This window comes from Branchiostoma floridae, chromosome 7 (genome assembly GCF_000003815.2).
Source record: "Branchiostoma floridae strain S238N-H82 chromosome 7, Bfl_VNyyK, whole genome shotgun sequence".
NCBI lineage: Eukaryota > Metazoa > Chordata > Leptocardii > Amphioxiformes > Branchiostomatidae > Branchiostoma > Branchiostoma floridae.
The window spans coordinates 2094875-2111749 of record NC_049985.1 but is presented as its reverse complement, the minus strand read 5'-3'; the positions used below and the strand labels follow the sequence as shown (position 1 = coordinate 2111749).

The window sequence follows — 16875 nt, the reverse complement described above, 5'->3', positions numbered from 1 at the left end:
ATCTAATACTAACAGAATACCAGTGCCTATTTCCGGAGTAAACCTGTTTTGCTATCCCGTGTACATCTATAATGATGGATGAACTGAAGTACAGGACCACCTGCTCAAACAGAGCTTGACGTGTTTTACTGTATCATTTTCCAGATCTTTCATCACAAATCTAAAGCTATCCTGGTACTAGTATCCAGCCGTATCATAGCCCACAAGTCTTTTCTGTCCTCTACGCAAATATTTGTGACTTTGTGACAGAAAAGACTTGGCAGCTCTGGATACCAGGCTAATCTAAAGCCACATTAATGTAATTTTTTGGTCCTTGAAGTTCTGAAAATGACATGAATGTGTTTTCTGACAGCAGCTCATCTTTGGTACTACATATATAAGTAAGCAGTATCCATTTTGCCATCAGTAGGGATTGTCTACCAGGAAATTATCTCAGTCTTAGCAGGGAAGGTATCCAAGATATTACCATGTGCTCCAAATACTAATTATCCTTCTTTGCAATCATGTAGGAGCAACAGCATCTAATTTTTGGGGGAGCGCTGATTTGTAATCTTCAAAATATCAGGGCAAGGTGCCTGGAATATTATATTTGAAGCCCTAGATATTCCTGGCATTAAACCCTGGCCTTGATAATGTGATGTGTTGACAATCCCAAGCCAACATCCCCCCACCCCCTAACCAACATATCCATGTTCGCCTAGTTACCATGATGGCATCCGATTTCTACAGGGGCTACCTTCACTCGCTGTTTAAAAAAATTTAGGGCAGCGAGTGCAAGTAGCCCTGGTAGAAATCAGGTGACCAGTACCCAGGTAAAATTGGAGTATGCAGAAAAAAAATATTTTTAGCCCTAACTGTCTGCTGATAGAGGGCCAGCTGTGTATATTTGACAAGATAAACACCCTTGTGTGTCTAGCACTAGTAGATATGTCAGTAAGCGATAAGCAAGACAAATAAAACCTGCAATACTGCTTTGTGTGAGGCAAAGTTAGTCCCACTTCAAAAGTTCAGTCTAGGGTTGAACCAGACAACTGGGGCAAAGGTACAATGTAGACACACTACCACTTGTGTGAAGCAATAAAAGAGCAATACTAACCGCAATTGTCACCACAAGCGTACTTAACAGCATGTAATTGTCTGGACTATGGTACTCAAAAGAATTATATAGCTGCTATCTTGTGCCAAACGTACGAGTGTCTGAATTTTGCGAGCTGTCAAAAATGTCCATAGGAGGAAAAATTTAGCTACTCAATGTTGCTTCCAATATAGTGATCCCCATTGCACAGCAGACAACCTTTCAAAATATTTGTTGATCACCAAAAGGTTGGCAAATTCAAAAATCACGAGAGACTTGAGCATATTTTTCACCTGAAAGTGAAAATCTACAGATTGAAAATCATATTGAAGAGGATTTTTGGACCAATTGGCAAACATTGGCAACAATCTCTAAAGATTGCCTGATGATCAAGAGAACATCAGTCGTATTAGTATCAAAAATGTCATTTAGAATTAGACTCAATCTAGAATTAGAGCTTGCAGACTCCTTAACCATTTGATTTTCCTGCTTGACAGGGCCTTTAAGTTAAGTCCCACTAGATCTACCTGTGTATATATGCATGTGTCTGAATGTAGGATGTAACTGAAGACAGGAGAGATAGTGACCACCTGTGCTGAGAAGCACATAAATCATTTAGGACCTGCTGGCTCAGCAAAATAGCTTCCTGGCTTCACACGACACATCCCTAGCAACAGTGGGGTCTGACCTCAATGTAGGGCACATTATACAAACATGTACATGTATGTGTGGGACGCATTTCTGCAGAGGGTCTTTGTAGCTATGTGCAAGTTGACTATGTCAGGCCACATAGTGACAACATTAGTACTACACCGGTCAATGACCGCAGAAGCCTGTATCAATATGGAAAATATCATCAAGGCCAGGAGTCAGGAATGTTTGCTATACACATTCAAACCTGTACAACTTAAAATTGACCATCTCTACATACGTAACATTGTAAGGTCACCAGGTCAGTTTTTGTCCTCTCCAAACAGAGGTTATTGGGGAAAATTGTGATCTCAATATATATCCCATTTTTGTCTGCTCTCCCCACCAACTTTTGGTGGTCCCTCAGAATAGATGATATTTCCCATTGACACAAGAATCGGGGGGGGGGGGGGGAGTGAGGCAGCATAACTACAGAGGATGGTGTCCAGACTAGCCTGGCTAGATACATGCAACCTGAGGGATAATGTCTATAGCAACAACCTGTCCAAGTACAGACGTAGATCAGAAAGTTCATCAGTCCCGAGTGGTCTTCCTGTCCAGTTCCTGTTCTTCCTGCGACAATATTGCACATGTTGAAGACCGTAGAGTTATGTTGCATACATGTATGAGCTGAGCTTTGGAGAAATTTATACTTCTGAAGACAAGACTATTATTATGCATCACATACAGAAGTATGCACAAGTCTCATTCCCTCCGCAAAATTCACCTGTACCAATCAAAGCCAGACATAAACATTGTAGAGGAACATTATCTATATGGAGACTGCTATATGCTCATGACAGTTCCAAATAATTATACTACAATAAAAAAGACTGTATTCCAGTGCAAAGTATTATTACTCAAACATAACAGATTGATCACACAGGTGGCTTTTTGTCTTCAAGGCTTTTACCTTCCAATATTCCACTTTATCTTTCTGAGTGATACTCATCGCTACCCAGCTGGAATATTTCAACACTTACATGATACATCATTCCTCTTTCAGCATGCAACACTTGTCAGCTGCAACTCTATACATGAAAAAGCTGCATAAAAAATAGCTTGCAGCACAAAGCAATGGTATACGGTATAGTCGGGTATACCATTGGTATACTTTTCTCAAACCTTAAGTAAATAATACCATAATACATTAATAGTGACTCTTGGTGCTAATTCTTGAGATGTTTATAAAACCAACTGAGCTACTTCTGATATTTCTAAAACTAACTGAGTTACTACTTTTGGACATGTCATTTTAAACCAAAAATTCAGGTACAGCTTTGTAAAGGAAACAAACAAAATCCATCTAAAATAATAAAAAGTCATGTCAATTGAGCAGCATATTTAACAAGTATGTACTTTCATCTTTGTGCTCCTTGGCACAAATTCTTTGGATGCAACTAAGACATTTATAAAACCACCCTATTACTATTGTACAATGACATTTCAAAATAGAAATTCCTCTATGATGTGTGGGTGACCCCGTCATCACAGTGATACCAATTGTCATTTGGCCCCCTAAATACCTGTGTACGCCAGAAGGATATTTCATGACAAATTGGTGGCGGCTGAGGTCAAGTGTACCACAATTGTGCCCACCCCCTACCACAGCTGGGAAACTGATACTAGTCTACTGTAAATGCAGAAACTTTCGCTGTGGTTTTATGTTCGCGGTTTTCGCGGTGACCACTTCACCGCAAACTTAAAACCACCGCGACCATTTTTCCATGGCAGTAATAGACAACAGTACATGGTACTACCGCGAACTTAAAACCACGCGAAAAGCCCATTTTCCTGCTACCGTGAAATTAAATCTCCGCTAACTTAAATGCATTTACAGTATCTGATAGCCTAACTATGCAGGGAGGGACTTAGTTGGTAACTTAAGCCTCTGACTCCATTTTCAGGCATCAGTGTAGAATGTAACATTGAACTTGATATCATCTATACAGAATGAAAAATGACAATGATTGTGCAGTGCGCCAGACAAATTACTTTGGTACCAAAAAGAGAGCAGGTAGGATTTCCTCAATGTGAAGGTATTTCCTGACCCGGACCATTCCCACTACATCTCAGCTTTTGTGCTAACAGTAACACAGTACATGTATATAAGATATCTTTCTCACTCGGGTCTAGTTTTTCTGCATGGAAGACTGTAGAGAGAACTAGGTCAAGGTAATGTTTATCGAAAATATGATAAATACACCAGGTCTCCTAGAAAAAATATGTCTAGATAAATCTAATAAAGAAAACTCCAGTTTGCAACTAAGTCCTTAACAAATAGAGGAGTAAGCTGGCCAGAGAACTACAGCCGGCCAGGGAACAGCACACGACCTGGTAGAGACTACTGGGTACCATCCTCTGTAGTTACCGTTGGCTCTCCCCTTTTCACTTGCTTACAAGAGAGAGAGAGAGACAGTTTAACTCAAGAGAGAGAGAGAGACAGTATAAGTTTAAACTATAACTACAGAGGATGGTACCCAGTAGTCTCTACCAGGTCGTGTGCTGTTCCCTGGCCGGCTGTAGTTCTCTGGCCAGCTTACTCCTCTATTTGTTCCATTTCTACGGTTTTCCAGCGACCCGGAGTCTGGTAGAGACTAGGTAGCTAGGATCATAGATACATATGTACATTTGTATATGCAGCGTGGGGGGATAAGCTGTTTATAGACAGGAAGCAACTTAGGCACGATCTAGACACAGTTTTTCCCGATATCGGTGAGCTGACAACCTCTTGCCGACAACTTTTTTTCAGCGTCTAGATGGAACGGCAATATCGCCGTCAAGATATCGGTAAAATTTCTCCCGAAAGGTCCGGAGCATTCGCCCGATAGCTTACCGATAGCTTAGCAGGGGTTCCAGACAACTTCGCGCACATGTAGATTTGTCCCAACTTTGGGAGGGCTCATTAGCATATAACGCCATTTTGAAAATCGAGCGATATGTTTATGACTGCAAGCGCCATGGGTGTCCCACCCCCTACGCTCTAGACCCCTCCCGACATCTCCGCAGATATCGGTAAAAACTGTGTCTAGATTGGGCCTTACCTCGTCTTTGGCGTCGACCCCCACTCTGTCCAGCAGGGCCATGAGAGCGGTGACGTCCCCATGCTCCACACAGGTGCCCAGTCCGTGGGCCAGGACACTGCTGTTCGCCATGGCTCAGTACTGCGACTATGTAGAAAGGACAATGTTAAAACAGAAATGTTTCTCAACCTAGTTCACATTATTTTGTTGCTAAATCCAGCCATGTTAGATTTAACCGAGTCTAAATTGCGTGCATAGTTAGTAGAGGCATCCTCACTTGATACCTTTGAACAACACTTGCAAAGATTAGATGTGACAGGTTGTTTGATATACGTAAAACAGTATTACCCGCACAGCTGGTGTGTTACCAGCTTTATACCATAGAGATTCAGAATTGGTCAGCCTGTATTGCAGTAGTGGCAGGCTATAGTAAATCACAGTCTACATAAATTGCCTCCTTACATACTTCCTTTATTCAGACATCATTTTAAGCTATAGAAATACCGAACCTGATTTATAGAAACCCATACCATTGCCACAGAATCTACTACATATGAGGAATAGTAAGATATACTACTAGTACTACATGTTTGTATGCTGTAAAAATTGGCAAAGATTCAGATGTCAACCAGGTCAGAGAAACATCACCGAAAAAGATTTTCTCTATGCCCTGTACAGGCTGTATTGGCAATGATTCTGCTGTTGTCAACTGTTATGGATGGTTCTCCTTGTCCTGGCTACTGTAAATTCATTTACTTTTGCGATGACTTAATTATGCAAAAAAATATGGTTTTCACACATGTCATTATTCTAAATTTGCAGGTAGCACAGTAGTCATGCAAAGGAGACATTTTATCTGCAGTCAAAAATTTGTGTTGGAAAGATCACTGAAAAAAAATGAAAATAAAAATGTTTTCAATGCAAAAGTTGAAAGATTTACGGCATGTTGGATTTCCTGTGAGGGATTCAGGGGTTAGCTAATATATAATGCATAACTGATGGGCTTTTACTGTATCATTAGTTATTAAGGCAATAAATCTTTGGACTTGGAGTTACAAGGTGCATGCTGCAATAGTACTGATGTGTCAAAACGGAAACCTACATGATAAAACAGGGAATTATCTGAGTGACATAACTTGTCAGTCAATAAATTGTATATATCATACATGTACATGCAGGGATAAACAAGTCCACTAGCCCTATTGTCCAGGGCAAGTAAAAGTGCTGTTCGGGCAAGTGCATGTCCTACCCCACTTGTCCGATCGGGCAAGTAAGATTTTTCCATTGATTTTAGTGCAATTTTGATATACTTGTTACTTTTTACGGTCATGACATCAAGCAATTGTCTACAGAGAATTCCATTGCTGGAAGTGAAAATGCATATACTAGTAACAGTGACATTTGAATTTTGGGCAAGTAAAAAATTGGTTCGGGCAAGTACATTTTTTATGTGCTTGCCCGATAGGACAAGTGGATTTTAGAAAACTTGTTCAACCATGACATGTCATAAAACCTGTACAGGTGACCACCTCAAAAGAAGGTACACCTTGCCATTGTGAACAGTGTTCGGAGGATGCCACAGAACTGATGATTTTCCTTATAGACACAAGCATTAAGAATCCTTTCTTTAGTGACCACCTGTCCGCAAGATTTTGTCAATCCCGAGTGGTCTTACAGGTTTGGCTGTAAACTGTAAATCTAATAAATGTATACTAATGATTTATTTTCTACAATATACAATATAGTATGTTCATGTACAAGGAATGTAATGGAGATTGCAAACACTTTTTTTTTCTTAAATCTAGCTAACAGCCTTATAGTTTCTCAGTTTGGTTTCATTACAATAGTGGAACTGTTGTCAGACAGAGTAATATTCATTTTACAGACAGGAATTATAATAATTTGAAATAATAATTTGTAACTACATTGTACCTGTATTTCCTATTCTTTTTATATTGTGATTAGGTTTGACCTTCATTTGTTTTTAAAATGTATTTGTATCCAGCTTGGTCTGGTTGAAATCTAGCAAGTGAAATTAACGAGCTACTAGTAATCAATTTCAGCAAAATAGAAGCTACAACTACAGCTGGTACCTAGACTAGAGTTATAATTTAGAACGGTAATAAACTTTAAATCTTCAACTCTCCAGACACGATTGACTCCGAAATTGCGCTACATAAGCTGTACCGTTATCGGGGCAAATCTATGCACTCGTTCCCCGTATATTATCACGTTGACCTACTCAGCTGTACAATATAGTTAGGGGCGTCTGCTAATATACAGTCTTCCAGAACACATAGCGGGATTTTCAAGCACTTCAAGTCGACCACAAATGCCTCCAAATCAAATTTCTGGCCTTCCAAATCCCCAAATTCTTCGCACTAAATATTTCCCACATAATATAGGAAGTAAATGACTCACCTTCGTCAAAATATATGCTAAGTTTAGTCCGATACGACGATAATTCAACGGGGAAGAAAAAATTTGCCCCGACTCAGCGCCATATTGAAAACACTGTCGAGTAGTGACCTCTGGTGACCCTAATAACTCCCGTCATGCCTCTACACACCTGCACTGTGGGAAAGAGAGACGACTAGCGGATGTAGTTGGTACGACAGCCTCGTAGTTTGAGGTCTAGTGACAGGTCAGGATGGACAGATGGAATGGATTATTTCTTCCTTATCGCAGTTTCAACATTGAACTTGTTGAACTTGTAACTTCAACCCGACAAATATCAATTTCTCAAAGATATCTGCTTTCATGCTTTTGGTTATCCATAACTTAGCCCGGGATGCAAACTGGGCCAATATCTTAATTACACCTACTAGTATTAGTTTCGGGACCCGTTAAACGATTGCTAAAAGTCATGGAAAGACATTAAAGATAGAGCTCTGAGTTAAGGGCAATTCTCCGTCAAAGTCCCTTTAGCCACAACCAACTGCAAACAAATTCCAAACCCGTCCGAGACTGTGCAGCAATGATGCAAACATGGGCGTAATTAATACCTAAGGTAAACTTACTGACTATCTGATACGATTTATATAAGACGGAAATTCCAACCGTACAAACATTTAACCATCCCTCCTAGAAGTTTTACTGTTGATGACACTAAAATGTGGTGTTCGTGATGGATCTTACTAACCAGGCATTTAGACGAAATGATGCCACATAATTTCTCGCCCCGCGGTCGTTACATTATCTTGATTTGGTAAACTCACTTATCTTGACACTGTTTCGCCAAAAGACGGATAAAAGATCACTAAACGAGTTAGAGAGTCTGTTATCTCTTCTATGAAACGGTTGCAGGGAAGTTAAATCTTTGGAGAAAACACGAACGCTTTCATATTAAAGACCGCACACATACACTGTCTTCTATTAGACTTGGTGTCGTCAACTTGTGAAGTTTGCTTTAAGGTTTGTTGGCGCCCTAATGGCCCGAGTGATGTCAGGTCGTCACTCGGGGGGGACATTTGCTGCCGCTAAACGGAGAGGGCCAAGTGTTTTACAAGTCTGACAAACACGTTAGCATGCCTGGCGTGGTTTCTGCGGACACGTACTTGATTTGTGACGGTCCGCTGGAAGAAAAGTGCCACTACCACTAATCCAGCCTCGAGCTACCCAGCCGGATTTCTTAGCTGCCATGACCAACACTACAGAAGGCACTGCTTTTCAGGGAGCGTTGAGCTATCTCACTTAAAACCGAGCGTCGATTTTATTTCAAATTGTTCCTGACCCGACATTCAGGTCTTGTATGTGAGCCAAAAGTGCATGCTTCCCTGTATATCATGATATCTGTCTCTGTATGACACACACAAGTATCACAGAAAAATGGGCAACCAGATACATTACCATAAGGATTTTCCACTCTGATAAATTTATATTCTATTCTCAGAGATGACGTCTCATGTTGTTGTTTTTCTTGAGACTTGAGCGACAAACTCAGATTCGCTGTCCCACAGTTCCAACCCGTGACCTTGTCGGTCCTTTGTTAGAGGTCATTCTCCTGTCACCATAGGATAACAGTTACCTGTGTGGTCCGGTGGTTAATGACCCTGCTTCTGGGCCAGAAGGTGAAGAGTTCGCATCAGAATGTTGTTATGGCTCACTCAATATGCATATCGCTGGAGACGATTGTGGTCCTTTGATAAGATGGGAAAGTTAGCTATGCTCTCTTTCATGGTTCTTGTCAAAAACGAAGGACAGTGTCCTCTGTAACTTGATACATGTACATTGTACTTACGTGTGTTGCACACCTTTCCTTGTCAAACCAATCACCAAACCAATCCTTGTCCCAAACAGGGGACGATTGTTCGCAGTAAGTTTCGGATCTTTGTCGTAAAACCTCGAGAAAAATCAGTAATAACGTTAACGTTATAACAGTTACGTTACCCCAGCAACTGGACAGATTTTGGAAACTCTATCCAGTTGTTCACAGTTGGGCTGAATTCTATCTTGCGGATTGCTATTTTGCTACCTAGATGTCTAACTCATGAACTTTCAAACTACAGGCCTACATGCCTCCTGTTATGTAACGAGTTATCTAGACCGAGATTGTGTGTCACGGATGTCGGTCAAAAGACTTGGGAACGGCTGAAGTTCAAAAGTTCAGGTCAGGCCATGGACAGCTGGAGCTTATCTGAAGAAGACCTCTTTGGTGGCCGGGAGGTAGCCTCCTTCGCAGGCGTCTAGTAGAGCTGTCTTTTATTTCTTTGCTCGACATCTGTGGAGCTCTGATTCGCGATTTTCAACATTGGCTACAGGAGGGTTCATACGTGCGTATATATTCAAGTCCATATGAGGTCCGTACAGACTTCTTAGCCTCTTCCATGCTCCACAGGTCACTGAAAAATAGTAGAAACAGGACAGATATAGATGCATAACATGCCAAAGGAGTTAGCTGGCTCAGGAGTATGGTTTCCGACCCAGCTAAATCTGCTGGCATATTATCCGCGCTCTCCCAGTACTAGAGAATCTTAATCCATGTTGAAAATCGCAAATCAGGGCTCCCGCAAAGAAATAAAAGCCAAGGCTGCTAGAAGCTAAGTCTGCGAAGGAGGCTAGCCGAGTGGGACCTGCTGCCAACCAGCCATTTGTTACGGGAGTCTTCCCAGCCCACCCTGCTGAATGTTTCCTGAGGGAATGCCAAACTAACCGTGACATGTTTCTCGGCTTATGTCAAACCAACCATGACATTGTAGACTTGGAAATTAGAGCAGGTTACAGGTTAAAAGGAATGGAGGAATGAAAACACATTAATACTTTGCAGAGCATGGCAGAGGATTGGCACCGCTCTATCTAACATTCAGTCCTTGCCAAGGTGATCTCTGGCAGGTTCAAGTTTTCATCATGTCTGTTGTGAGGAAGGCAGTCACTGAATGAAGAGTTCAACCGACTGGGAAGAAGCCCATTCACGGTAAGTATTGTCTATCACGACTTTGACATAAGCTTACACACAGACAAGGGACTAGACTAGAGCAACGCCGCACTGCGAGATGAGTAGGACGCCTACACGAGAGAACATGTTGAAGCTTTCTTTCTTTTCAAGCTATCAAAGCTACATGTGTGAACATTTGTGAGCGACACACTGCATTGTGTTCGGGGAAAGGGTAGGGAAATGCCTGGTAGTTACGCAAAGTCTTGTTCCTTGTCAACACTCCGACGAAAGACATCCGGAAAGTCAACTTTTAATCTGTGTTCCCGGAGAGCGGTTTTAACTCCCATAAACATCTACCGGTTAGAGGAAGCTGCGGATTCTTAGTTTACCACAAAAGTTGCCTGCTGGGTCGGTGTGGGAAAGCTGCGTCAGTGGCCGGTCAGGTTCTCAAAAAGCAAGGTCGGGCCCGGGGTTACACGTGAGTGTGACAGGATGTCCTAGCACTACTTCGTGTCTTGTACATAGCCTGGGTACCATTCTATTCCTACCGGACTCCTTGCACTGGCTGTCCTAAGCTACTAAAATATTTGTAGGACAGCGAGTGCAAGGAGCACCGGTAGAAATAGGATGGTACCCAGGCTACCTTGTACACGCATGTCTAGAATATTGTACTTCTCTTCTGTTCTGTTCTGTTCTGTTCTGAAAAGGGGGAATGGGCATTATGAGTGACGGCCCAGGGTCGCATGATGAGTAATGACATTCTCTCCGGCTAAAGGGCAGCCTTCTTGATCTGTTAACCTGAACATCGCCTCATTCGGGTATCTCCTGTGACTATTCAGTTAACCGTTAGGTTAGGAAATATATGAAAGACGAGAGCAGAGACATTACTTGCAACAGGTCGATGCAAAGGTAGGTCCTAACCACTGGCTGCTAGCATACTACATCAATTACAAGATACACATTCCAGTAGCTACATGGTGAGTTGTGTATCATGTTATACTGTCACCTTATCGCGTTAGCCATGTGCGTTTAGTTAATGAGAGTGTAAGAATGTAATAAGTTATTTTATGAGATTTGTACAAGTTGAACTTCCATACGGGGGCATGTTGACTTCATTGTGTAGCCTTGAGCAACAGCTTGATACATCGTGTACATGTACTACGGATGGTAGGGGGAAGAACGTATAAGTTCTATAACATCGTCGTTTGATTGTCATTGCAAGAAATGAAGTTAAGACCAAATCATTTTTTATCGAAGTGTTCTTATGTTTAATACCGTCTCTTAGAATGCTTCACCTGTATTTTGTTTCCATAGGTACAAGGAGACCCAATTAGTTTGATACGTTGCAAAACATATCCGATGAAATGGCGTCGAGCAGACTCGTCGTCTCGGTACACATAACAGCAGTGTTTCTGTGGAGCTCCACCGTGCTCGGTGAATGGAACACAACGTCTGCCAGTAGCTCTCTACAAACTTCTGTGGACGGACATCTTCTTCAGACCGACAGCTTCGCCACACTTCTCCCTGGACATGGCTCTACATCTTACAGTTATACAACAGAGACCCCGCCGAATTCCACGTCGAAACCAAACCGAAAGGAAGTCGGCTGCAAAATCAGAATCCCCCGGCCGAGCGAGACAGCCGACCTGCCCTGCCCCAGCCCCATCACCGTGGACCACGCGGCCAAGATCACCCACATCATCCTCTCTGCAGTCATCTTCGCGCTCGGCTTGACAGGTAACAATTAGCAAAATGTTTTTCGCAAACACATGCCAGAGGGCTAATTAAAAATTATTACAACATATACTTATTAACATAGATATGTCCATGATTACTACAATGATATCGATATCAAGAGCAAAGTATACAACATTCTAAAATATACATCGAGCTAGTTTATGTTTTAACGTTAGGGGTTTGGCTCATTCTTTTGAGACAGTAGAAACCGTTTTACTGACTTCTTCGAGTATATGTAGGTCTTTCGATTGTTTTCATAGTACATTTTGTATTTCTCAGGAACAATGGGAACTGAGCAAGAATCTATATTTATATTTCTCTTCGTTGGTAAATATTTGGTTCATTTTATCAGCATACATTGATCAATTATAGATGAAATCTATTAGGAAGGCACCATGTACGAGTTCTCCTCCCCCACACAGGTAACTCGCTGGTCATCCGAATCGTCGCGACCAAGCCGGACATGAGGAACGCTCCCAACGTCCTGCTAGCGGGGCTGGCGTGCGGAGACCTGCTGTTCATCCTGCTGTGCGTGCCGCTCACAGCCTACAACCTGTACACGGTCCCCACGGACTGGATATTCGGCACCGCGATGTGTAAACTGCTGCCGTTCCTGCAACAGACGTCTCTGGGTGTGACGGTGCTGTCACTCATGGCTCTGAGTGCGGACAGGTACATGTGAGCTATTTCAGTAGTTGTTCGGTTGCAGCTCTAGGAACAGTCACCTAGTGCTTTAGATTGAAAGGTAACGCTAGTACACCTTTATCTGAGCGATAACCTATATCACTTGTGTCTAGCAACAGGATATCTAGGGATGTCAAGTCGACGGACCGTGACAGTTGCTATTATGAAAACACTGCAATTTGAAACCTGGCGTCAGTTAAATTTGATTATCAGGACAACGGCATTATTGAAAGACGACAACTAGATAATGTACGAAGATTTCTTTCGGATGTTTCGCACAACCAGTGCACAATTATTTACTATCATTTTGGTGACTGTCGGTGTCCATCCCCAGGGCAAAACCAACCATTATGTTGTTCCACTTGTGACACTGCAGCCACTTTGTCGCTGTTGCATTGTGAAGAACTAATGCCCACGTGATGTCTTGTGACAACCGTTTGTGTGATGACAGGTACACAGCGGTGGTGTCGTCCACGATGAGCCGGCTGTCTCAGAGCTGGCGGGGGCTGGGCGTGCGGCTGGCGCTGATCTGGTCCTTGGCGGCCCTGAGCGCCGTGCCGGCCGCCGTCTCTTACACAACCCGCTCGGTCCCCTGGCACGGGGGGAACATCACCGTCTGTGGGATGGACCAGGTGGGTTTACCTGTATCTTTATCTTTATAGCCGATATACCCGTCCTTCGGCGTAACACACCAGCTTCAGTATCTGGTCCCTGGCCGTCCTGAGTGCCGTGCCCGCCGCCGTTTTAAACACAACCCGACCATGGGAAAGAGTGTAGAGCCATGGACCAGGTGGGCCTTTCCGTTTCTGTATCTGTATCGTCTTGCGGCGTAACTCAACAGCTTCTGTATCTGGACCCTGGCCGCCCTGAGCGCCGTGCCCGCAGCCGTGTCCTACACAACCCGCTCGGTCCCCTGGCACGGAGGCAACATTACTGTCTGCGGAATGGACCAGGTGGGGTTTTCTGTTTCTGTATCTATATAGCCCGTATACCATTGGCGTAACACACCGGCTTCTGTATCTGGTCCCTGGCCGCCCTAATCGCCGTCCCCGCCGCGGTGTCCTACACAACCCGCTCGGTCCCCTGGCACGGGGGCAACATTACTGTCTGCGGAATGGACCAGGTGGGGTTTTCTGTTTCTGTATCTATATAGCCCGTATACCATTGGCGTAACACACCGGCTTCTGTATCTGGTCCCTGGCCGCCCTAATCGCCGTCCCCGCCGCGGTGTCCTACACAACCCGCTCGGTCCCCTGGCACGGGGGCAACATTACTGTCTGCGGAATGGACCAGGTGGGGTTTTCTGTTTCTGTATCTATATAGCCCGTATACCATTGGCGTAACACACCGGCTTCTGTATCTGGTCCCTGGCCGCCCTAATCGCCGTCCCCGCCGCGGTGTCCTACACAACCCGCTCGGTCCCCTGGCACGGGGGCAACATCACCGTCTGCGGCATGGACCAGGTGGAGGTTCCTGTTTCTGTATCTGTATCTGTTTCTACATAGTCGGTATACCCGTCCTTCGGCGTAACACACCTGACCAGCTTCTGTATCTGGTCTCTGGCCGCCCTGATGGGGTTTTCGTCTTTCTATTGGAATGTCAACTCCAAGGACAAGGAAGGTGTGAAAGAACAAAAATGAAGAATCTGTGTTTCGATATTCCATACCCTGTGTGTTTGGTTATTTGTTCAATCTTCCTGACACTCAGATTTCATTTTGAACTTTTTTTGGCCAAACTTTTTTCATTCACACACTCGAGTCAGGTTTGGTCTCAGAGGATGTCATCAATATAATTAATTCAGCATGGCCTTACCTATCGGACAAAAGAGTTCACAAGTGAAGGTTACCAATGTTGGAATAACTGTATTCCTATTTTCTTACCAGGAAAGCCCCTTTGCACGGACGTACAACCGTTGGCGGGTGTGGCTGCGCTTCGCCCTCTACTTCTGCCTCCCCCTGGCGGTCACGGCGGTGCATTACAGCCTGATGGCCAAGCACATGATGACAGTGGACCGGTTACACAGGGTAAAGGGAAAAACTACCTTGTTTTTGTCCCGTTTTGTGTTTGTTTATTTATTGTTTATTTATTGAACTGCCCATATCAAATGGAGGGCGAGACAAAACAGGTGACAGGTCACCTCTACAAGTTGTCTCCCCGGACGGAAGAAACAAAATACACAAGAGTATTTGTGTAGATGAATACTCTTGAAAGTATCCTCCTTTGCATCCTTCACGTTTCCAGAGCCCCGTACATCAAAGCAACTCTCATAAGGTATGTAATCCTTATGTGGAAAGAATATTTTATAGGCGTGTATATATTGTTTTTTTAAGTTTTACATAATGTTAGCAAGATTACTTCGTATCAAAATATCTCCCACATCACAAGGCAGATATGGCGGCACCCATCCCCAATTCTTCAGACCCTTGGCCACACAGGTACAGCTGTGCAATGACAGATAAAACTACATGCAGTGGCCTAATCAACAGAAATAGTATATTAAGTTAAATCATGTGATTTTCTGTATTCCCCACATTTCAAGTCTCCCCCATGTTTTATCCAGAATACGCGTGGGATGGACGACCGTATGACGAAGCGCCGCCGTGCGGCCCGGGTGGTGCTGTGCATCGTGGCTCTGTTCGCGGTGTGCTGGTTGCCGTTCCACCTGACCAACATCCTCCGCATCACCCTGCCCTGCTCGGTCCTGCAGAACATCTGCACCTTCAGCGCTCTGCAAGGTGAGATCATTTCTAGGTAGCGTGCGTAGACTAGTGGTTACTGGCCTACGTCACATGTGGTGCTGTGCATCGTGGCTCTGTTCGCCCTGTGCTGGCTGCCGTTCCACCTGACCAACATCCTCCGCATCACCCTGCCCTGCTCGGTCCTGCAGAACATCTGCACCTTCAGCGCTCTGCAAGGTGAGATCATTTCTAGGTAGCGTGCGTAGACTAGTGGTTACTGGCCTACGTCACATGTGGTGCTGTGCATCGTGGCTCTGTTCGCCCTGTGCTGGCTGCCGTTCCACCTGACCAACATCCTCCGCATCACCCTGCCCTGCTCGGTACTACAGAACATCTGCACATTCAGTGCTCTGCAAGGTGAGATACTAGTAATTTCTAGGTATCGGGCGTAGACTGGTGGTTAGACCTATGCCATGTGGTAAGGCCTACGCCACACGTGGCTCTGTTCGCCCTGTGCTGGTTGCCGTTCCACCTGACCAACATCCTCCGCATCACCCTGCCCTGCTCGGTACTACAGAACATCTGCACATTCAGTGCTCTGCAAGGTGAGATACTAGTAATTTCTAGGTATCGGGCGTAGACTGGTGGTTAGACCTATGCCATGTGGTAAGGCCTACGCCACACGTGGCTCTGTTCGCCCTGTGCTGGCTGCCGTTCCACCTGACCAACATCCTCCGCATCACCCTGCCCTGCTCGGTACTACAGAACATCTGCACATTCAGTGCTCTGCAAGGTGAGATACTAGTAATTTCTAGGTATCGGGCGTAGACTGGTGGTTAGACCTATGCCATGTGGTAAGGCCTACGCCACACGTGGCTCTGTTCGCCCTGTGCTGGTTGCCGTTCCACCTGACCAACATCCTCCGCATCACCCTGCCCTGCTCCGTCCTGCAGAACATCTGCACCTTCAGCGCTCTGCAAGGTGAGATACTTTTCAAGCTAGGTAGCGTGCTAGTGTAACGGCCATGACCTTTGACATATGAGATAATTAGGTAATGACTGTCTAGACCATATGAGGAGGAGCTGACATTAGCATATTTGGTAATCCCTGATTGGCTGGATGCCGACAGCATCCAACCAGCTTACCTGTGATGGGCGGAGTTATACATCCTATTGTCATGCAAGTTAACCTTAGAGATTGTATGAAGAGATTTAGTCAGTCTCGTGCCCCAAGGACTCAGGTGAGGTACTTAAGTAGGGCTTAGTCCCTCTGTTGGATTGTGTACTAGTTAGTTAGTTAGACCGACTCTCTCTGTAAATATACTTAGATCTCTGTATCATTATCCTAGACCTGTATCCTGTAACTGTAACTTGCTGCTGTACTCCTAGTGAAGCACATTGTATTATATGTTACTTGAGTTTAGCATAGGTTGAATAAACACGGCTCACAAATAGTAATCGACTGGTTTGGCTAAGTTCCTGATAAGCTAATATAGGACTTAGATACCAAACACCCCAAACGTTTCACTAGTCTCTACCAGACTCCGGATCGCTGGAAAAACCGTAGAAATGGAACAAATAGAGGAGTAAGCCCGCCCGAAGAATATGGCCGGCT

At 44.2% G+C, this 16875-nt stretch overlaps 2 protein-coding genes across 2 annotated transcripts in view; one reads left to right on the top strand and one right to left on the bottom strand.

The window, feature by feature from the left end:
• LOC118419281 (kinase D-interacting substrate of 220 kDa B-like) overlaps nucleotides 1–7346 on the bottom strand; it is a 60005-nt gene extending 52659 nt beyond the window's left edge. Inside the window, exons 1-2 of the mRNA XM_035825628.1 lie at nucleotides 7210–7346; nucleotides 4810–4935 (exon numbers count right to left, since the gene is read on the bottom strand). Coding sequence (XP_035681521.1) covers nucleotides 4810–4920 — 111 coding nt within the window. The 5' untranslated portion in view covers nucleotides 4921–4935; nucleotides 7210–7346. The remainder of the gene's footprint in view (nucleotides 1–4809; nucleotides 4936–7209) is intronic.
• Nucleotides 7347–11526: 4180 nt separating this feature from the next.
• LOC118419279 (endothelin receptor type B-like) overlaps nucleotides 11527–16875 on the top strand; it is a 6408-nt gene continuing 1059 nt past the window's right edge. The window contains exons 1-6 of the mRNA XM_035825627.1: nucleotides 11527–11899; nucleotides 12322–12571; nucleotides 13035–13215; nucleotides 14467–14607; nucleotides 15144–15334; nucleotides 16121–16242. Of these exons, the coding sequence (XP_035681520.1) occupies nucleotides 11527–11899; nucleotides 12322–12571; nucleotides 13035–13215; nucleotides 14467–14607; nucleotides 15144–15334; nucleotides 16121–16242 (1258 nt within the window). The remainder of the gene's footprint in view (nucleotides 11900–12321; nucleotides 12572–13034; nucleotides 13216–14466; nucleotides 14608–15143; nucleotides 15335–16120; nucleotides 16243–16875) is intronic.